The 23,890-nt window shown below is 36.5% G+C and overlaps 1 protein-coding gene across 2 annotated transcripts in view; it reads right to left on the bottom strand.

The window, feature by feature from the left end:
* SECISBP2L (SECIS binding protein 2 like) overlaps positions 1 to 20,397 on the bottom strand; it is a 58,352-nt gene extending 37,955 nt beyond the window's left edge. The window contains exons 1-7 of one of the 2 annotated variants that reach the window (XM_033190185.1): positions 20,110 to 20,397; positions 11,801 to 11,979; positions 9,545 to 9,869; positions 7,098 to 7,233; positions 2,289 to 2,518; positions 1,985 to 2,009; positions 1,210 to 1,325 (exon numbers count right to left, since the gene is read on the bottom strand). In XM_033190185.1, coding sequence (XP_033046076.1) covers positions 1,210 to 1,325; positions 1,985 to 2,009; positions 2,289 to 2,518; positions 7,098 to 7,233; positions 9,545 to 9,869; positions 11,801 to 11,979; positions 20,110 to 20,133 — 1,035 coding nt within the window. In that variant the 5' untranslated portion in view covers positions 20,134 to 20,397. The remainder of the gene's footprint in view (positions 1 to 1,209; positions 1,326 to 1,984; positions 2,010 to 2,288; positions 2,519 to 7,097; positions 7,234 to 9,544; positions 9,870 to 11,800; positions 11,980 to 20,109) is intronic. The other variant, XM_033190184.1, reaches the window with a different exon arrangement.
* Positions 20,398 to 23,890: the final 3,493 nt, after the last annotated feature.

Below are 23,890 nucleotides of genomic sequence, written 5' to 3'. Positions count from 1 at the left end.
TAGAAGCTAAAAAAGTTGATCTTACAGAAGTAGAGCGTAGAATAGTGCTTACCAGAGGCTAGGAAGGGTTGAGGGAGAGGGATAGGGAGAGGTTGGTCAATGAATGCAAAATTACAGCTACAAAGAGGGAATAAATTCTAGTGTTCTATAGCACTGGTAGGGTGACTACAGTTAACAATAATTTATTGTATATTTTCAAATAGGGGACAGGATTCTGAATGTTCCCCAAACAAAGAAACGATCTATGTTTGAGATGATGGATATGTTAATCACCCTGATTTGATCATTACACATTGTATACATATATCAATATATCCCATTATACTTTATAACTATGTACAGTTATTATGTGTCAACTAAAAAGAAAAAAGTTTCAGATTTTAGATTTGGATTAGGGATCCCAATCCTAAATCCAAATACTCTAAAATCTGAAACTTTTTCTTGGATGCTCAACCTGTATTCCATTCCAGGAAGGCAAAGGAACAGGCAAATAGTTGGCATATTTAACCCATTAGTAACTTGCTCCTATTTAAGTTTATTCACAGATGAACATATCCATATAGTCATATGATAGTTTTAATTCCTTAATAGAGTTAAGGAATCCAAGAAGGCCATCTAAAAAAATGAAAAGGAAAAATAATGACCATTAAACAACTCCCTGATTTTACAGCCAACCAAAGCAGGAAGATACAGTTATTTGTAGTTCATGGCAGTGCACAGTCCCCTCTACTGTACTGCAGTTACACCTTGTTCCTCTGGGCCTCAGGAAACTGCCCTGACTACCTCATGGCAAGCCATCACTATGGCACTGCCATTAGCACAAAACGGCATTTACAGTCAGGTAAAGACACGTGGACAAGGCTACAATCCCTAAGATCAAAGAATCAATATTTAAAGCACAAAATACTTTTGAATATTTATGTGGGAAAAAGACATGGCAAATGAAACAGGATTAAAGGGCATCCTTTTTTAACACTATAAAATATTTAAATATACAGAAATGTAGAAAAATGGTACCATATATACCCACTCAATACTTTGCCATTTTGTTTCATTATTTAAGTTTATTAGCTAAGCCATTTTAAAGTTACACATGATAGTTCACTTTCAAATCACTCAATGTGCATATCCACTACACCATTGTAACTAACAAATCTAAAATGGCTCATCGCATACCTAATTAATTTTCTCCACCCCAATTCGAATTACCTGTGAATTATTTCTTTGTTCAGTTTGCCTTCCACCTCTAGAAAATGTCTGATTTTTTTCCATCCAAGGTTTTTTCTGAGTTGCCTGGCAAGTTACATTGGACCAATTTACACCACCTATAACAAATAAAATTTTAAATTATAATTTACTTATAAAAGACAGGAAAACCTAAATCGACCTGACTTTATATACTGAAATTCAGTCACTAGAAATGCAATACTGAAAATTTTTCTATAAACCTTTTTTTTTTTTCTGAGACGGAGTTTCGCTCTTCTTTACCAGGCTGGAGTGCAGTGGCAAGATCTTAGCTCACTGCAACCTCCGCCTCCTGGGTTCAAGCAATTCTCCAGCCTTAGCCTCCCAAGTAGCTGGGATTACAGCCGCTCACCACCACGTCCAGCTAATTTTTTTGTATTTTTAGTAGAGATGGGGTTTCATCATGTTGGCCAGACTGGTCTCAAACTCCTGACCTCAGGTGATCCACCCGCCTCGGCCTCCCAAAGTGCTGTGATCACAGGCATGAGCCACCTCACCTAGCCCTATAAACTTTTAAGTAGTACTACAGTTCTTAGTAATACAAGTGTCCTCTTACAGAATATCTCCAGCTGGCATTTTCTCAAGCTGATCAGCAAAACTGTACTTCCAAATTACCTTGAATCTCTGCAAGATTTCTAAGTTTTGTTTGCAGTATCAGCAAGCCTCATGCTTAAAAGGAAAACTCTGATAATGGACAAAGTAGAAAGTGTAGCAAAAACACAATGCAGAAAATAAGTACCTGCACACATAGATGATTCCACATGCTAAAAAAAGAAACAAAAAGACAATTATACTCTACTTGAGAACCAACATTATGTACTTTGCTAAATGTTTTATAATTTAGTGTGAAGCATGCATATCACAATATTATCATACTTATTCAAAAATTAATATTTTTATTAATAAAATACAAAATACATTTGTAACTATCCTATTACTATAGTAATTGTTAATAAAAACAGATACTTAAGCTTTAGCAGAGGATGCAAAATAATAATACTGATATCAATGACCAATAAAGAAATCAAGACGATGCCACATACATTCATGGTCCCAGAATCAGGATTTCTCAAAGCTCCTGCTGCAGGCTGGTTGTTGCTGTGTTTGGGACTGCAGTAACCACTGTCACTGTCAATGTCAGCTTCACTAGCCCCCTGCTCACTAGAAGATTCAGCAGTGGGGTGGGATGCTCTTCTTCTCCTGCCCTTGGACTTCCAGAGCATTGTGGCAGTGGTCTCTGAGAGAGACTTGTTAGCGATATCTGATGGGAAATCTACAAAGGCAAGGAAAGTGTGACAATTCTTTGTGATGAGCAAATTGATAAATTCTCATTAAATCATCATTAAGATTGTAAGAATATAGATACCAAACTTCATAAATGAAGAAATAGGTGACAACTTTTTGAAAAGTTCATTAAAAGGTAAGATGTTCCTGGTAAGTTGGTTAATGTTTTTTGTTTTTCTTGAGGCAGGGTCTCAGTCTGTTTCCCAGGCTGAAGGGCAGTGGCACAATTTTGGCTCACTGCAACCTCTGCCTCCCAGGCTCAAGCAATCCTTCGACCTCAGCCTCCCAAGTAGCTGGGACTACAGGCATGCACCACCACCACACCGGGATTATTTTTTGTAGAGACAGGGTTTCGCAGGGTTTTGCCATGTTGCCCAGGCTGGTCTCAAACTCCTAAGCTCAAGCGATCCACCCGACATGACCTCCCAAAATGCTGGGATTACAGGCATGAGCTACCTCACCCAGCCTGTATGTTTTTATTATGAAGACAGAATAAAATATATCACTAAAATACTAAAATCACCACCAACCATTTAGGAAAGAGAACGTCATCAATCTTTTGAAGGTTGCTGTGTGTTCCCCTCCACTACTATACCATTTTCTTACCCCAGAGCTTACCATCTATTCTGAATTCTGTGCATATCATTCCTTCACTTTTCTTTATAGATTTACCATGGATTTCTGTATTTCTTAAACCTAAATCATATAATTTTCCAGTTTTCAACTTTATTTTAAAATACTACTTTGCCCATGTGACTTCTCAGCCCTGCCACGCCTCAACACTGGCTTTGAGATTGCGGTGCATGTGTTATAATTCATTAATGCCACTGGAATCTAGAATGCCTTTACATGAATATACCTCAGTGTACTTATCCTTTGTACCACTGATGAGACACCTGAGTTGTTTCAGAGTTTTGCTACTAAGAACACTATTACTGTTGACACTGATACACAGACACACGAATGTGCATACATGCATATGTAAGCTTCTCTACTGCCAGAACTTAGGGGATGCACATATCCAACTTTACTTGATGCCTCATCATTTTCAAAGGTACTTAATAGACAGTTACACTCCAACAACAGTATATTCACCCAATGATCCATATATTCATTAAATACTTTACATTATCATCCAGACTGTACCTAATCTGTTGGGTATAAAATGGTGGGCCGGGCGCGGTGGCTCAAGCCTGTAATCCCAGCACTTTGGGAGGCCGAGACGGGCGGATCACGAGGTCAGGAGATCGAGACCATCCTGGCGAACACGGTGAAACCCCGTCTCTACTAAAAAATACAAAAAAATTAGCCAGGCGAGGTGGCGGACGCCTGTAGTCCCAGCTACTCGGGAGGCTGAGGCAGGAGAATGGCGTGAACCCGGGAGGCGGAGCTTGCAGTGAGCTGAGATCTGGCCACAGCACTCCAGCCTGGGCGGCAGAGCGAGACTCCGTCTCAAAAAAAATAAAATAAAATAAAATAAAATGGTGGCTCATTGTAGATTTTAATTAGTACGTTCCTGCTTAATAATGAGGCTGATCTTTTTTTTTCTTTTTTCTTTTAGCCACAAGTGTTTTCCCTTCTGTGAAATTTTTATTAATATTACTTTTGAATTATCTGACTTCTGCATTTTTCTGAGTTGTATTTCTTATTTCACAAATTATAACTGCAGCAAGACATTCCAAAAAAAAAACAAAAAACAAGACTTTCTTTGAACAAATTACAAGTTTTCCTTTTTCCACATTTCTGCTCATTCATAATACAACACTGATTTAATTTTGAGTTGTGCTCTCCTTAAGATGATGTCATATGATGACAAGTCTTCGTAATTATAAGATGACTCCATATTATTCCACTGAGCAGGTGTCCTGTACTTAGAGTAGTGTCCAAGCAGGACTTGTTACCTGCTACTAGTGGACACTTTGAAAGCTGCAGTACTTTTGCTGCACTGCGGCAATATGCACCTTTAATCAAATAGCCCCCTCCCTTTCTAGGGGGAGGCTCCATTTGGATACATTCAAAGGAATGAGATGACTGGGTCTAAAGAAAAATTCCTATATTCCTGCAAAATTGTTGAGCCTACGAGCACAGTGTTCCACGGGCCCCAAGGACAGGGTGGGATCATTCTCTTACTGATTCATGTTAATTCTTTATACATCTCATGCTAATCCTTTGTCAGTTATATACATGGTAAAAGTCTTTTCCAAGTTGGGGCCTATTCTTTCACTTACTTTTAATAAACAGAAATTCTTAATTTTAGAAACAGTTCCCTCCCTGCAGTCATAAAATTATCTGCCTATATTTTCTTCTACCATTGGGCTTCCCTAAGTCCTTAATCAATCTGAAATAGATTTGCATGGGGCCCAAATCGGCAGTGCTATCTCTGTCATCTTCCATATACGTGTTTTCATACACAGGTGGGGTCTGTTTCTAGGCTGGCTGTTCTGTTTGACTTCTGTATACTGCATCGACAAAATAAACCTATAGGAATTAAGATGGCTTTATAAGTTTCCATATCTAGAGGAAAAGTTCTTTTCCAGGGATGTCTTGGGTCTTCTGAGACTACTGTTCCTTTATTTTAGAATTAGTTTATCAAGTTTCCCCAAAATTACTTTGAACATGGTATTTAGGTTTTTCTTAATGTCCCATAATAAAGACTTATCACTTTCTTTTTTATTTTTCTTTCAAGACAGAGTCTTGCTTGGTTGCCAGGCTGGAATGCAGTGATGCAATCTCAGCTCACTGCAACCTCCGCCTCCCAGGTTCAAGTGATTCTCCTACCTCAGCCTCCCAAGTAGCTGGACTACAGGCACCTGCCACCACACAGAGCTGATTTTTGTATTTTTTAGTAGAGATGGGGTTTCACCATATTGGCCAGGGTGGTCTTGAACTCCTGGCTTCAAGTGATCTGTCTGCCTCGGCCTTCCAAAATGCTGGGATTACAGGTGTGAGCCACCACACCCAGCCTAGTCTTACTATTTTCTGCCTACACATCCCATACGTCTTCTCTAAGATTTCCAGAAACTCTCTTTTTCAGTGTTATTGTTAATGACATCTTTTTTTTAAATTTTGTGGGTGACAAACTGAAATGCAATTAACTTTTGTATATTATATTAGATCCAGCCATCTTATTATAAACTCTTATTAAATAATGAGCTTGTGTTCAAATGTAAAAATCTGTTACAAATGGAAAGACATTCCTAATAAACTATAATATTTAATTTGATCTCTGCTTGATACCAATTAATCCTCAGAAATTACAAACTTAACTGAAGAATAAAAATACTGATAGAATTACAATCCTTGAATTTGAAAAATAAAAATAAAAATACTAACAGTATGTACAATATGTAATATTCTATCCAAATGCACCTTTATCTTTTCATTTTCTAATTCCTATGCCTCAGAGTGTCTTTGTGGTTAAAATAACAAGCAACATAAAGAAGTAAGGACATTTTAAAGTCTTCCCAGGGTTAAAAGCACATAGAAATGGGTCACTATGACTAAAGACAACCAAACCAGAAAACTTTGTAATATATTACATTGTGATTCTTTTCCATAGCCACTCCAAGTATTTGTCAGTCTGCTAATCTCAAAGATGCATGCCTTTATGCTTTAACCACACAATAACTGTACCATCAGCAAGACTTTTTAAACTGATTTTCATATCCCTTCTCTGCTCCTAATAGATCTAAGCAACCGTAAAAAGATAAATAGATCTCCAAAAGAAAAGGTATAACCTAAGTGAAAAAAATATAAGTCATCTTATTCATTTCAACTCAGACCTCATTTGAATGGAGGCTGTACAGAGATAGAAAAGCTAATTATGCCTTTGAATGAATCTTGGTCTTGGATCATGAACAAAGACTGTTTACTAGTGTCACTGACTATGGATGAGAGGAGATAAACATCTACTCTACAGATAATAAACTGAGATCAAGGATACAAAGTGAAATTTCATAATATAAACTGCAAAATAGCACATTGTAAGAGTATTAATTCTTGTCTATTACCAGGTGAAAGCTTTTTTATTTAATGCCTGTACAGTCCTCTAAAAATTTTTGACAAAATGATATTTGACTAGTTCAAAATTTATACTTGTTTAACAGGATATACATGACATACATAGGTTTGGTTCAGATATATGCTAAAATATGGCATAGAAAATTTGCTAAGTTCTTTCTATGAAGATGTATAGGATATCAGGATGTTTTATAATGGGTTTTAATCTAGTTATAAAAACATGTGCAATTTTAATTTCAATCAAAATGAGTTCCTCAAATTTCTACAGTACTACAAAATTCCATCTCTGGTTTCTGAACTGCTCCATTATTACAAAAGGAAAAGGACACCTTAAACCCGCCCAAAATTGTACACAAGGCCAGCAAGCAAATTGAAAGAACATTAAGGACATAGATTGCTTTATCCTTCCTAGAGAATTTCACAAAGTGGCAGGACAAATGAAAGGATGAAAGTCTACAATTCAGACAAGTGGTACAGACCACAATTATAAAGTGATGAATGAAAAAAGATCAAAATCAGTGATGCACATGTAAGAACCCTTGCCTTACCAGTTTGCTGTGAAGCATCTACCAGAAGCACAATTTTTGATCGACTATCGGGACCTGCTGCATTTGTTTCTTTCTGAGTAGCTACATTTTTCACCAGTGGCCTTTTGCTTTTTATGTGCTGTTGTAAAAGTTGTTGCTGATTTTAAAAAAACAAAAAACACACAACTATTCAATGTATTAAACATTATAAAATACACATCTATTACAAAATACAGCTAAGTATATGTTCTAAATTCTTGGCTTCCATGGGGCAATAGTATTAGGGTTTCATGAAATATCTGCAGCAAAGCATAATAGCCTAAACAATGTATTATACACACATTTATACACTTTTTCAAATAACAACATAAGTATGATTAATAAATGAATTCATTTTTAACTGCTACTTGTATTTTTTTCCTCAGTCAAAAAGTAATTAATAGCAGGGGTATAATAATGTCATACAAGTATCATTAATAAATGAATTCATTTTTAACTGCTACTTGTATTTTTTATTTTCTCAGTCAAAAAGTAGTTAACAGCAGGGGTATAATAATGTCATAAAAGGGGTTGTAAATTTCTTTAAAAAGGTAGTAACTTATTCCAAAGTAAATTTTAGTTTCAGAAAAGCAATGACACGAAAAATGATTTCTGCTTCAGAATTCAAAAAGAAAATATAAAACAGTTGATTCTGTCAGGGCACAGTAGTTCACACCCATTATCCCAAACTCCTGGGCTCCTAGGCTGGAAGATCACTTGAGGTCAGAAGTTTGGGACAAGCCTGGGCAACAGAGAGACCCCCGATCGCTACCAAAAAAAAAAAAAAAAAAAAAGACATCAGTAGTCTCAGCTACCCAGGAAGCTGAGGTAGAAGGATCACTTGAGCCCAGGAGTTTGAGATTACAGTAAGAAATGATGGTTCCACTGTACTCCGGCATGGCTGACAGAACGAGAACCTGTCAATCAATCAATCAGTATTAAAAAACTGATCTCTTCCTTTACTTTTAAAAATATAAATATTCATCACTTAATAGCAACTTACACAATAGAACTCTGAATTTAACTTCTTGAACTTTCTAAGTTGACGTGCTGGGAATGTATTCTGAGAAATCACGTTCCTTCAACATCTGGAAATTATATACTACTATCTTATTTCCAACACTTTTTTTTTCATTCTGAGTTCCCGAAAGGATATTCCTTGACCAAGAATGTTTCCATGAACAAAAACTAAAAGCTTTTTAAAGCAATCTCTGCTGCTTGTATTTCAATTTTTAGAAATTATACGAGGAGGCAGCAAAGACTTCACTGAAGAAATTGGGCTAATGGAATCTAGGGAAAGTATCAACTCCTTGATGATGCACTCGTAAGATATGTCTAAGATGTACCTCTTCTATCAGCTAAAAAGTGCTAACTTAGAAACATGTTCCTTCTTCCCATTAGCTTTGACAATAAGGCTTCAACTGTAAAATAGCCTTTTAAGTTAAAAAGTTAACTAAAATTAAATCTTAATTCTCTTGTGATTCAAAGCCTTCATTTCTTTTTCTTTTCTTTTTTTTTTTTTTTACTTAGTCAAAAGGCTGGTACTAAATAACTGGTTTCACATATTTATCTTTCATTTTCTTCAGTCCTAGGAGACTCTTGTTCATATAAAAGAAAAGCATCTCTTAAATAATAAACTGCTATTCCTACTAAAAATTCACAGATTAGGAACAATAAAGTTGAAGGGATCTAATGAATCACAAATGTTCTTTTCCATAATGTCTCCTGCTAACTTTTGAAGATTGAAAATATATCTTTTGGGTTTTTTTTTTTTTTGAGACAGGGTATCACTCTGTCACCTAGGCTGGAGTGCAGTGGTGCTATCTCAGCTCACTGCAGTCTTGACCTCCTGGGCTCCAGTGATCTTCCCACCTCAGCCTCCCAAATAGCTGGAGCTACAGGCATGCACTAACATGCCCAGATAATTTCTGTATTTTTGTTAGAGATGGGGTTTCACCATGTTGCCCAGACTGGTCTCAAACTCCTGGGCTCAAGCGACTAGCCTGCCTTGGCCTCCCAAAGTGCTGGGATTATAGGTGTGCGCCACTGCACCTGGCCAATTGAAATATCTTGAAGTGAATTAGCCATTCAACACAACTAGCACAAGATCCACACTAATCACTTATGAAGGTTGGTGTCACCATGCAACTTTTATCACTAAATTAATTTGTAAATATTTCTGCCTTATGTTACGTAAAACTCTCTAAAGGGAACATGAAAATGATTATAAATCACATCACGATTAAGAATGAGGAATAAGCAACACAAAGAAAATTATTTTAAGAATTACATATCCTTTACCATTTCACAATAGGAACAATATGTTTTATAGCAAATTCAGCATTAACAGTCAATCAACCCAAGTAGCAACTTACTTACACTAATTAAGTAATATCAAATTTAAAAGCCAATCAAGACCAGACACTTACTTTTGGGACCACTGATCCTCTGTTACTGTTTCTGTTTCGATGACTGGACAATGGGAAGACCTGTCCAAGCTGACTTGGACGCTCAGTGCATTCTGTGGTAATAGCATTTACAGTATTTGCAGCTTGAAAGGTGTTGGAGTAAGGTGTAGGAAAAGGATGATAGAAACCCATAACCTGGGCACATGGTGCTGGCATCAGCTGATAATATGTATACTCTGTAGAAACAGGTGGCTGAGCAGATATAATGGGGTAGGCAAAGTATGGTCCAGTAGGGTTTGGATTGGGTTGTTGCCATCGTATATCATTGTTATATAAAGGAAACTGTCTGTAAAACCAAATCATAGAAGAATACATCTATTGACAAGTCTAAAAAAACCACTAAAGCAAAATCTCTTATACTAATAAAAGACAAAACAGTACAGAACAGTGGTTTTGTGATAATTTTGGGAAAGGAGACAAAACTATCATCATCTTATACATTTTTTTGCTATAGAGATCATTATGTACATGTAGTAACAATGTAAACAACAGTATAAACAAACCCAACCTGATGGTTTTACAGTATTCCACGTACCAGTATTGTTTGTAACTCTGTCTTCAACTCCCTCAAGATATTTCTGCCTAAAAGTTAAACACTTAGCTACTGGATCTACCAACAATGGCAGTCCAAAGTTCCCATTCAAGGTAAACAACTGTGACAGCCTTCTGTAAAGAACAGAGTAAAGTGACCATTGTGTAAGGTGACCGTTACATAGGGTGATTTAATTCCTCCACCTCTCATTCTTCAGCTCAATCCCAGAGCCTACTCCTCCTCCTCTCATACTCCCCTAATCACTTGGCCAAGTCCAGCTCTTTTCCTGGCTGCCCTCCTGGCAACAGAAGCAGGCTCTGGGTCCAAGGGGAAGAAGAGAAGAGGCAAATCTGTTCACGGACATCTTCAGCGGTGGAGCTTCTTCTAGTGCAGTTCATATAAAACACTAGCAAAATTCTTCCTATCCCAGCAGCCCCTCACCAAATCAATACGGGGTCCTAGGGAGTAGGGAGCTGAAGCATAGAGCTTTTCCTCATTACTCCCATGACAAAGCAAAACAGTAAAATGTTCACGGCCATATTCCTAAAAATATTTTTTAAATAATCTGTTGGCTGGTTTATTCATGAACTCACAAAGATTATTTGGTAAACCAAGAAAATCAATTAAGTTTATCATACTGTATACGTGGCCATTTTTTCAAATAGAAATATAGTAGTATTAAATTCAGTTTCATGAATCAGTTTGCACATTATCCAATATAGGCAAAGATATTTAATATAATACTAACTTCAATTGAAAATGATTCCTTAGTTCCTACTATTTGTCTAACCCTCAAGAGTCTTTATTAAGAGTCTCAGAATATTAACTTGAACACTTAATATCTGAGTAGTTGAATGGCCTTATACACCATACATCCACAATTTCTCAAAGAATGTGCACTGGCACACTAGTGTGCAACAATGGTTTAGAGGTGGGGTAGAAATACTGATTGCCTCAGCCCTCAGGAATGAGAGCCTATAGCCAGTCACCAGCTGTCTCATCCATGCATAGTCCTAGACAAACAAAATTTTCTGTGTGACATAACTTGAAAAAGGCTGAAAGTACTTTTATACAGCAATAAAATAAACTCTACCAATGAAGTGCTCATCACTCAGACAGTGTAAGCAGGGTTAGAATGGCTATCATGACTCTCATAAGTAACACCCTAACCACTAGGTTACACATGACCTAATTGCGGGCAATTTTGCTAAATCATCCTGTAACTATAGCACAGACATAAATTTAAACTAAAATCTGAGTCTAGAAATATTAATATATACTAACCATGACAGCTTCAAAGTTAAGGACTATTGCTTGGTATTTTCTTTTACACCAGAGACTGTCTTGGCAGCTATGAGATTAGATGTTTAATCTCAAAAAAAAAAAAAAAAAAAAAAAAAAAGTTTTTGTTCACCTCTGAATATTTTATTTCTCCCTTTGAGCTGACTTACTTCAAATAAATTTCAATGACTTACTGAAGGAGACACAGCCTAAGAATTCAATTTTCTCTTAGAAAAAATAAGAAACTAATTCATATTAACAATTTCCAAATTTCAATATCATTTTATTTACTCCTAATAGAGAAATGATTAAAGTCTAAAAGTTACAAAAGAAAAATATTAAGTGCACTTTGCCAGCTTTTATAGCCACCCCCACAAAAAAGAAAATAAAAATAAACAAATTACCTATTAGACTGGTTTTCCTGCACAAATGGGTAACAGGTAATCAGGTAGCTGGGAATTGGAGTTGGTTCTACACCAGAAACACTTCCGTTATCATTTGGGAGAGCCATCGGGATCATAAATGTATCAGGACTCTTCTTCTGGGGAATAAATGGCTCTACCTCAGCTGACAGCTTGACATTCTTCAAAGAGAAAGTAGAATACATTAATAACAAACGAGCAAGCAACTTCCTACAAATTCACAATTTAACAACAGCAGAGTCAGTCCTTATAAACAGTAATTAGGTCTCTTCTCAGCATTCAGAAAACATCCAAAAGGAAGAGCAATGTCAATTTTAAAATAATTGAATAATAATCAAGTTATTTAGACAAAGCCACCAAATAAGGAAAATAAATCAAATGTTACATTTCAATATAATTAAAGCTGTTAAAACAATCAAGAAAATACAGAAGTCATACATCAGGGTCTAAAAATAAAGTTGGTAGTAAGAGATGTAGCTCTTCAGACAACGTGTTTTAAACTCATTTTGTTGGGGGAAAAATTGAACAAAATTATGAAGGATAATTAATACTCTGTATTTGTTTCAATAGTCTTAAAAGTTGACTATTTCTGTCCATTTCTGGAAATTAGATCGGTATCATTAAAAGAAAAGAAAATGTCTAAGATGAAAAAATACTTAACATTAAGAAGAAAAAATCTGCACAGTTACACTGGGGAAAATAGGAGTACTTCAGTTTCCCAGTACACATCTGAGTAAACTAAAGTAATCCAAGACATGTAATCCATTTTAGTTTACTTTGTATCTTTTCTTATAAGAAATCTATAGAGCTTTAAAAGACATAAAAAAAAAAAAAACTGTAGTATTTAGGGATGCACACATGGGCGACAAAACTATAAAGAAAAGTAAATAAAATCCATAAAAGTCAAGATAGGAATTATTCTCAGCAAAAAGAGTTGTGATTAAGAGGCATCTGGAGAGCTTCCAGGGTGCCTGGCAACGTTTTATATGCTAACCAGGATAAAATTTACAAGGCGTTTGTCCTGTAACAATTCATCAAGCTGCACACTGGTTTTATGCAGTTTCTATATATTATAGTTAACAACAAATTTAACATTTTAAATTATTTTTTGAAATCCTTAAGTACATTCTGTAAAAAATCATATAAATATAATATCAAATGATATGAACATGTTTTAATGAAACCAGTAAGTGAAATGCAAGTTAACGTTTTTAACTACTCTAAAAAATTACCTTAAAAGCCACGGCCCTAGCCAGAACTCTTCCCCAACAAACCCACTAGGGTGATAGTTATTAGAAGCTCCCATCAAAGCATAGTTGTAAGAATAAATTTCATGTTTCTCACAAAAGCAGTTAGTAAGGAATCCAAGTAAAAAATCTGAAGATGAGATATGTTCATTTGTTTCAGAAAAATTAAGTTCTCTAAAAAGTTCACTGTAAATACTCGTAAACGCTTGTTAAAAGGGATGGGGTGGGGATGGTAAAATCTGAACTGCACAGCAGTGTTAGTTCAGTATCCTTCCTCCCTACCTGATTTGAGGTTTACATTTGTACAATTAACCAAATCAGAAGTAGATGTGCTATAATAATAATATAAATATTAGTGAATTGAAGTTGGTTTCTTAAAGATTAACACAAGAGGCAAAAATATCTTCAAACTCTAATGATACAAGCTAGTAATTTTCACTCTGTGATATGCATTAGAACCCAAACTTACTTATATAGGACACAATATATCAAAACAATAAATATTTCCCCAATTAGGAAAAACAAAAGCCGACTTACAGCAATAATATAAAGATAATGGAAGCTTGCTTTATACAATTCACACATATATGCCGAAGAAAAGAAACTGAAATCACGTTTTAACTGCACTAAAAATATAATTTTTAGGATTTTTTTTTAAGGGTCTCGCTCTGCCACGGGGTGGGGGTGGGGGTAGGGTGCAGTGGTATGATCATGGCTCATTGCAGCCTCAATCTCCTGGACTCAAGTGATCCTCCTGCCTCAGCCTCCCAAATAGTTAGGACTACAGGTGCACATTACCACACCCAGCAAACTTTTTAATGTAGAGATGGGGTTTTGCCATGTTTCCCAGGCTGGTCTTGAACTCCTGGGCTCAAGTGATCCTCCCACCTCGGCCTCCCAAAGTGCTGGGATTATAGGCATGAGCCTGGCCAGGATTTCTTTTAAAAACGAAAAAGTCCTTTACGACATATGAGAACTCACTGAGCAGTTTTATAAATCTGAGCTAGTAGACTTTCCGGGTTTTTTTTCAGCAAGGTATATGGGTACACCAAATTATCAGTCTTAATCACACTAATATAAATAAATACTATTAATAATACTTTTCCTGACCTCTCATAATTATGAGAGGTCATAATTATGACCTCTCCTCATAAATTACTTTGGTAGCAATAAATTCAAATTCTTGCTCAAGTCGAAAGTCGCAAAAAATTTTTATACCCCACTTCATTTGTACTTTATAAAAAGTTTTATAAACTTAGGCAACCTACTGTTTAAAAGGTATTCTGTATAATTCAAAGCTAATGTCTGTACATATATACACTATGTGCCTTTAAATATTAAAGTTTGTATTGGCTTATATTCTAAGTGCAATTCTAGATGTCAGAGCTCAACAATGAAACTCACAAACACTAAAATGATCCTTTGTTTTCAGCACAAAAAAAAAAGAGAGAAAGAGAGAGAAGCTGCTATAGTCAACAGCTGCACAAACAGAAGATGTCACTAGTAGGAACAGACTGGCAAACTTTCTCCTATAGCTACAACTCTGTATGGTTTCAAAAAGCTGTTTATTGTGACTTTGGGGCCTTCAGTAATATACATCAAAATGCAGCATCTGCTGTTCTCAGGACTGAAAAGGAGTGTTAAGACCCCAAACTATTCTTAAAAGTCCACATAATAAAGCCCATATAAATAACATGTTAAATAAATAACAAATTCTGGCAGTATTTTAATTATATTAGTATAGAAATCAAAGAAAAATGCTTTGCATAGTGAACAACAAAATGTGTGAAAAAACTAGACTGGATACATTATAGAACGTTATTCCTCAGTTTGAATTTCTGTTTTGTCTCTCTACTTTCGCCAAGATCTATTTTTTAGGAATAAGAACGTTCAAAGCAGGGAGTTGTCTTCATAAAGGAAATAAATATGGAATAAATGTAAACTACACTTAACAAAGTATAATCATTCTTGTATTATTTGCTTCACAAAAAAGCACGACTATCTATATAGTAAAACTATCATCTTTCAGAACTTATTTCAGAATTTTCCCAATTAATGAAAAAAATCATAGTCCCAGAATCTTTGTAAAAATATTTAAGCAGTTTCATGTTCATTTTTTATTTTGTGTATATTAAGGTAAATGTCTACAAACAAAATGCCTTTGATGTAAATAATCTAGAGAGTTTAAGACTCTGTTAGAGTATGAAACAAAAATATTATTTAAAAGAGTTTATTAGACAAATGTATTCAGATCATGGAGAGCCTCTATACATTCCGGAAAGAGTGCTGTGCTGGACTGGGTTAGGGAAAATGGGCAAACATTACCACAAAGCACACGTCGGCAGAGAATGTACACTAAATTCCTCAGAGATGGAACCTCCAGATGAATGCAAATAATTTTCCCAGATTAAGCAATAAAAAACTGACACCCACTTAAAATCAAAACTGAAGTTGGAACATAACGAGACACTCTCCCACAGTGAAACTCCAGAGTATGTACCATACACCCACAGAAAAAATATGACCATGGAAACCCTCCATATTCTTTCTATGTTAAAGTAAAAATAGGATATCTCAAACTTTAAGATATTTTATATCTCATGGCAAAAGATAAAATAAATATCCTCTGAAGCGAAAAATGATTAATGTTTAAGAGATAACTACTAACTGTGCTGTTTTTTGATTAAAATGCCAAAACAAAACACAGTACTTATATGTGTAAGTTGTACACGCTCCAGACAATAATGAGGAAGAAAAATCAAAGAATTTAACTTAGATTCTGCCCATACTGGGCAGAATGTTTTGCAACCCATATTTTCCTTTTTAAAAAACACACCAAATCTAATGTTTTTTAAAATCTGATGGTTACTTTTAAAAAATAACACCTTTCTAGATTTAATATTAGTTTCTGAATTATCTATTACTTTGTTTTTAACTTATTATTTTCTCTTTTGATTTGATGGCATTTCCCCTCTAACTTCTTGCCTTGGATGCTTAATTTTCATTCTCCTTGTAAACTGTTTAACAACGAAGGCATTTATGACTATGCATTTGCCTCAGAGTATAGCTTCAGCCACATTCCATAGGTTTTTTGTTTGTTTTAGAGATGGGGTCACACTATGTTGTCCAGGCTGGAGTACGGTGGCAATTCACAGGTGTGATCTCACTACTGATCAGCACCAGAGTTTCTACATGCTTCATTTCTGACCTGGGCCAGTTCACCCTTCCTTAGGCAACCTGGAGTTTCCCCACTCCAGGGAGGTCATCATTATTGATGCTGAACTTAGTGCAGACACCTGATTCACATAGCACACTACAGTCCAGAACACCTAGCTAGGGTCAAGCGATGCTCCTGCCTTAGCCTCTTTAGCAGTTGGGACTACAGGTGTATACCACCATGCTGGGCCCCATAGGTTTTTCATATGTGGTATTTTATTATTAACATATTTTTAATAACCTGTCATTCTATTTTTTATTCCTTTTTGACCTAAGAGCTTGAAAATGTCTTTTTGGCCAGGTACAGTGGCTCACACCTGTAATCCCACCACTTTGGGAGGCTGAGGCAGGTGGATCACCTGAGGTTAGAAGTTCGAGACCAGGTTGGCCAACATGGTGAAACCTCATCTCTACTAAAAATACAAAAATTAGCTGGGTGTGGTGGTGCACATCTGTAATCCCAGCTCTGGGAGGCTGAAGCAGGAGAATTGCTTGAACCAGGGAGGCGAGGTTGTAGTGAGCTGAGACAGTGCCACTGCACTCCAGCCTGGGTGACAGAGTGAGACTCTGTCTCAAAAAGAAAAAACAGAAAATGTTTTTCTAAATTTCCAAATGGTATTTTCTCTGAATGTATATATTAATACTTTCCTTTTATTATGAACATACTATTTTCTTAATCTGATAAGACAGGTCATTTACTTATATCTTTACGTAAGGGCCAACTATATGTATTACTGAACAACAAACATTTTAAAATAACTTATTTAGAATATATTTCATTTGCAGTACTGACATTATTTCAAGTTTACAAATTATTTAAAGGAAACAATGAAAAGCTAGACAATTTTGTATCCTTATTGGTAAAAAGCATGTTGCATGAAATCATATGTATTCATTAGTTTTTCCAAAAATTAAAGACATTAATAACCAGTAATTTTATAAATTCTTTTAAAAGAACTATCTAATGCTAATGTACTAAAAATTAAGCCAACAGTTAAATTATTTGTGATAACAGAAAAGAGACTGTTAACCTCAAGTGTCCTGTCACTTCTAAGCCCACTGTTTATTTTTTAAAATCTCAATAAATTTCCTAAAAATAGAAACAGTAAGCTTTTATAAACAAAACAAACTCCATGATTTATTCACATCTCATAATGCAAGTTTTTTTGTTTTTTTTTTTTTTTAAGGGGAAAAAATGCATTATATACCAAGCAACACATCTTCTTAGAACATTTAACTCTGGCAGTTAAAATTAAGCTAGCTATTTTGATTAAATACAGAGAACATCCTATAAAAAGTGCTGAAAGAGGATACTCCTGAGATTTTCTTCTAGTTATAGCATTCTTTCAAATAATCATCATTGCAATTAAGATCATCCATCTAGCACTGTATTCCCGGTAATTTACTTTTTACAATCTTGATCAGCACACATACAATTCACCTTTTCTATAAAAAGATTTTATGTATTTAAAAAAGGTAATTCACAAGAACAAGAACATGAATGCCTTCAGGCAAAAAGAAAGTTTATTTTCTTTTGTAGTTACACTTGTAAAGTACGCAAGGATTTAATTAGGTTAAGATAAAATACAGAAAGTCTATATTAAGTACTACTTTTTAAAAATCAAACTTCTATGAATTGCTAACTACTACAATACTATAATGAGTAAGTTTTAATGCTGTAGGCACTTAGGGAAATTCTGGGTATGTCAACAGTGGTCAAAAGGGAAAAAAAATTCTGTGAGGAAAAATGGAAATCGGCACATATTATCATACTTTTCAATGACTTTTATCTACCTAAATTCACTTCAATAGTAGAAATACAAAAGTATAATCCAAATATCCTGGAAAAGCCATTACATGACTCTATGGTATAATCAAGAATTCCACAAAATTGAGAAATCTCAGTTCCCAATCTACTATTAAGTTAATGGTTCTTAGCCGTCCTTTGAGAATATGATGAAAATAATGGATTCTTGCCCTAGAAAAAGACATATAATGAAGCATACTCCTTCCAGGTCATTCATGGACCCCTGAATTAACTTCCTATCGCATCAACGAGGTGAAAACATTACTTTTCTATATCTATTTTCTGAGTGTATAGGGGAGTGGAGGATTTTCAAATTATTCTTTCATTTAGGGTTAGGTTGGGGAAGAGGGAAGAGGTATTGGAAGAAAAAAAAGTCAACAGAAAACCTTCCATGTTTTTTTCCTAGTTATTAAATTTCTACAAGGTTTTAATAGGTCATAGACTTTGGAAAGATGTGGGATGAAAGAGGAAAAGGCTCTCTAGTTTAAATAATTTGCTCACAGCACTTGCTGCTAGGATAATCACAAACAGCTATGCTAAAAATTACCATCTAAATAGTTAATTATATTTCCTCTAGGATGAAAGGAACTCTAAGTATACATAAGGTAGCATTACTGGTTTTAGTCCTAGCATCCTAGTGAAGGAACAAAATGTTGAACCCTTTCATTAGTAACACACGTACAAGGAAATGATTCAAGGAAAATTCGTATTCATTTGTCAGGCTTTGAAATCTCAGGTATTTTTGATCGATACCTTCAAAAATGTTTTAAAATCAAACTAGATACAGGCTGTATACAGAATACTTCTGGGTCACATAAACGCCTAGGTGTATTTGCCAAGAGGCTCCATATCAATTTCTCTTTGGTAATTCCATGTATTGTTTTACAAAATTCATTTGTGTCTTCAGAGTTATATTCACATAAAGCTTAAAAAAAAAAAAAAAGTCTTGTGTAAAAACAAGTATACACAACTAGGAAGCTGTGCTTTGCCAGCTAAGAGTCCGATTTCAAAATAAAAACGGCTTCAACTACATATAGACACATACAGGAATTTGGGAAATCTTATCTCATTAATTCAGGTGCTCGTTATCCATCTGTAAAATTAATAGACAGAAATTACTAGCCTCTCTTCTTCCGTCATCTAGTCATCAATGGGCAAGGCCTTCGAAGAAGGGAATAGAGGGAATAAACTTGGGCTTCAAATTAAGTCGTTTCGCAGAGATCTTAAGAGTGGAAAATACTGGGGGAAACTACTGTTTTCGATTACTTTTAACACTGTTATTATCCCTGCCTACTAGCACCTACTAGCATGGATAATCAGGAATTTGATGCAATTAAAAACAAAACAGAACACTAATGGGACTACTTTGCGAATATGAAAACGGGTTCGAAAATAAGCTTATGCTTTACACCCTTAAAATAGAAACTAGCTTAAAAAAAAAAACACTAATTACAATTCTTTGCAAAATAACTGGATAAAAGGACAAGGGGGAAATCGTAGTATCGTTTCTTAAAAGAAACACCTCCGTAAAACCACTGCAAAAACAATGCTTCATTCCATTGAACATAGATCTAAAAGGCCCGTGACTTCCCTTCATCTGTAGTTACCACACATTCTCCTTACAGTCTTTCTGGGTGAGAAGCCTTCAAACGCCTTTCCACCTTGAAAACACATTCCAGAGCTGAAGGGAATGGGGGAAGTGGGGAGACTGCTGGAAGTTATAAGCCCTCCTCTCAGGAGAGCAGGGACAACTTGGAGCCTTCTGACCCCTGCACCAAGCCGGGGAGAAGCGGCAACTGCGAGCCCTCCATCTGGGAAGTAATCAGGGTTGGAAAAGCCCCCAAGCCCCAGGCAGCAGCTGGAACAATGAAGGAGAGCCGGGAGCTGCCAGGCTCCCAGGTGAGAGGGTCTGCGACCGCAGGACCGGCCCTCGGTCCCCACGTTCGGAGACCTGGGCCTAGCCTGGAAGGAAGCGGCGACCCCAACCCCCGGCTCAGCGGGCCCAGCCCAAACCCGCGTACCTGCTCTGCGGGAGCTCGGTCCATGGTGCCTGCAGCCGCAACGGGCCCGCGCTAGTCGGTGTAAACAGCGCCTTGGGCCGCTTTCTCCATGGCCCCCCGCTCGGGTCCAGACTGGGTTCCGGACCTCCGCCCCTATCTGGCTGGCCGCGACACCGATTCGGCTACGCCACTGGCCGAGGAGGCGGCTCCAGCTCCAGGAGATGGAGGAGGCGGTGGCAGCTTCGGGGAGGGATCATCTGGGACGGAAGCCGAGGAGGGCCCGAATGGGCGGGAGGCGTAGTTAGAAATGGAGGCGCACGGAAGGGAAAGGAGTAGGGAGGAGGCAGAGAGGGGCAGTGGGCGGAGTGACAGCAAATGGCCTCAGCAAGGGTAGCAGGAACCCGGCCTGGCCTAGAGGCTGAAGCCAGGTGGAGGCGCCCAGGAGCAGGTGCCCCGAACCACACGCCACCCCTGCGACTGTTAAACGAGAAGTGTCAGAAGACCACCTGGGACCCAGGTCACACGGGCCCTCAAAGACCTCTTCAGGATCTGAAACCACCTCTTAAGAGATGTTGGAAAAGCTTTCATCTGCCCACCGTACATCTGCTCCTTCCTTATGTTACGCAAATAAAGGGAGTCATGACTATAAAGGAATGAGAATATTCTGAAAATAATGGAGTCTTGCCCTAGAAAAATGCATATGTAAAACGCATACACAGAATGACTGGAAGAAAGGGCTCCCCACAAATATTTATTGATTAGTTAATTCGTTATCCAGGTTCATGCCCACCTCTAGGCTCACATCCAGGCTGACCTCGCCCATCTCAGAACTCCTAATTTTATGTAGGGTCTCTATAACACCACCCAACAGGTAATTATTTTATCTTCAGATCCTTAGCTCCATAAGGGCAGACACTGTCTTGAAACTGGGCACTACCGTTAGCATGGCAAATACCTTCTGGGCATCTCCTCAGACACACCCTCCAACACCCACACCCTCCGTGAAGATTCAGCCAACCGCGGATAGAAATATTTTGGAGAAAAAAGAAATAACAAGTACAACAATAAAATACAAGTAATACAGTTTAACAACTGCTTATACAGCATTTACACTGTATTATAAGTAATCTAGAGATGATTTAAAGTATATAGGAGGACGTGCATGGATTATATGCAAATACTACACCATTTTATATAAGGATCTTTAGCACGCATGGATTTTGGTATCAGCAGGGATCCTGGAGCCAATATCCCCCTGGGATACTTAGGGACAACTATATAAGCTAAATTACACTTCAGTGAAGGAAGAGAGTTCAGGTGGCTGCTGTTTGGGGCACTGGTGTGGAGATCCACAGCTAGGAATGGGAAGGAGATTTTAAGAAATTTGCTTTGTCATGCTTCAGGAGACATCGGTAAAGACTAATTAGTCTAGGTTATTAGTCTGGTTATTAGATTCCAATATGAGGCTTGTTATGTGAAGGCTCCTTGCTGTACTTATGTTGACACAGGTTGGGTATCTCTAATTGGAAACTATGAAATCCCAAACCCTCCTGAATCCCAAATATTCCAAAATTAGAAACTTTCTGAGCACAGACATGACATTTAAGAGTAATGTTCATTGGAACATTTTAGATTTTGGACTTCCAGATTAGAGATGCTCAATCAGTAAGTATAGTGTAAGTCCTCCGAAATCCCAAATCTGAAACACTTATGGTTTCAAGTATGTTAGATAAGGGACATTCAACCTGTATTATATATTGGCCTGCTGAAAGGAGCTATATTGTGTCAGCAAGACTTACATCAAGGCTGGCAATAGAAACAGTTTGAAAGGAGAAACATTCATATTTACACATTTATATTTAGATTTAAATATATTTATTTAATTTTAGTAACTTTTCTACCTCCTCAAATTTAATATAAATGCATGTGTATTTGAATTGCAAATGTACATAACATTTGTACATATATGTGCAATTAATGTTAGGTCACTAGTGCCTATCACATACCTAGTTGGGATTCAATGAATGCTGAATGAATTTAGGGTTGGTTGCTCAGAAAAATTAAGTTATTTATAAGGAGTAGTTATGTAAACTAACAGATGACCATTCTCCTTCACAATTGAAAGATAAAATAACTCTGAATTTTCAGATTGTCTTCCTACTGGTGGTCTATAGCCATAATATACCCTCATCTGAGTAAAAAGATAATAGCAATGCACTCATAAAAATACTATAGTACTTTTGCTTTTCTTCCTTCTTCTGAGGAATGATCTGAGGAAATTTAAACATAGGATTCCCAAGGATCTTTCCACATTGTCGGATTTTTTATGACTGTAAAATCGTTTTCATTGAGAATCTTCTATGTACAAGACATTCATTAAAATTATAAGAACAAAATCATAAGAATTATAGGAACAGAAATGTCACAATGCCCTTCTCATTTAACGTAATCTTTTAAAAGATGGCAATAGCTAGTAGATAAAAAATTAAAATCTGTGAAAAAAGGAAGGCATTTAAAAAATACTACATTTTACAGATGATATAAATGAATGCAAATTATTTTATTCACCAATAAATATTTAATGTGTGAGGTACTATGCTAAATACTAGAGATACAGCAGTTTATGAGACATCTTGAGGGCTGAGACCATGTTTGTCTTGTGGGCAAGACATGCATAGGACAAGTCGTTATAAGTGAGATGAGTGTCATGAAAAAGGAAGTACAATAGGTGCTACCATGGTAAGGGATGGAAGGTCAGGAAAGGCATATTTGAATAAATAGCATCCACAGAAAGACCTGAAGAGTGAGTAGGAGTTATGATTAGTAAAGGAGAAGAAGTAGGAAAATTGTTTCAAGAAGAGGAAATGGCAAATGTTAGCATTCTGAGGAAAGAGAAAATTCAGCCTTTAGTACTCACACAAGCTCATCCCTTGAGATGAGGGTTCAGAATGTGAGGGATAATCCAACAGATGAAGGCCTCTGAGAAGCTTGGAGGGGATAGAATACAAATACCAGGGGGAAGAAATAGGCCTTTGATGGGAGTAGGGGCATGTTTTCTACTGTAACAGAGGAAAGGAAGAGAAGATTGATATGGCTACAGATTATATACATTTATAAGTTTGGTGCCGAAAGTTGAGGGAATGCCTAATGGCTTCTGTTTTCTCAGTGATGCAGGAGGCAAGGTTACCTGCTGACAATAAAGAGAAGTGGAGTTGTGATGACTAGGCACTCATCAAAATTCAGCAAACATATAGTTAAGATAGGTACATGTCATTATATGTACATTTTATCTCAAAAGAAAAAAATATAACCAAATATTGAATTCTAGCTTTAACAAATGCATACACCTATGTAATTCAAATCTCTATCAAAACATAGAGTGTCACCATTACCTCCAGTGACATTTAAAACTTTTCTACTTATATCAAATGCTTGTCTTAGACATTGTTGTTATTCTTACTACCTATACCAAAGTCTAGCATGCAGCAGGTGCTCAATAAATATTTATTGAATAAATGAACTGTAATATTATATTAAATCAGGATTCTTTCATCCAGGGTTAGGGTTTTGTTAGGCATGTGCATTTTATTGAAGGAGCAGGATTCACTAAGGTGCAAGTAGAATTATTATTTATTGTCCTGTACCTTCAAATTACCTGAAGACTATTTTTCTGCCTTGGATGAAATCTCATGAAGGTCACACAAACTTTATTCGACGTCAAAACTTCTCCTTTTCCCCAGCTCAGTCCTGCTTCAGGCTGGAAGCCTGCGGTGAAGGACGTGGCTTGGTCCACTTCAGTTTT

This window comes from Trachypithecus francoisi, unplaced genomic scaffold, assembly GCF_009764315.1.
Source record: "Trachypithecus francoisi isolate TF-2019V2 unplaced genomic scaffold, Tfra_2.0 Lachesis_group3, whole genome shotgun sequence".
Classification (NCBI taxonomy): domain Eukaryota; kingdom Metazoa; phylum Chordata; class Mammalia; order Primates; family Cercopithecidae; genus Trachypithecus; species Trachypithecus francoisi.
Note: the sequence above shows the minus strand (reverse complement) of the source record. Positions and strands in the feature narration are given on the sequence as shown.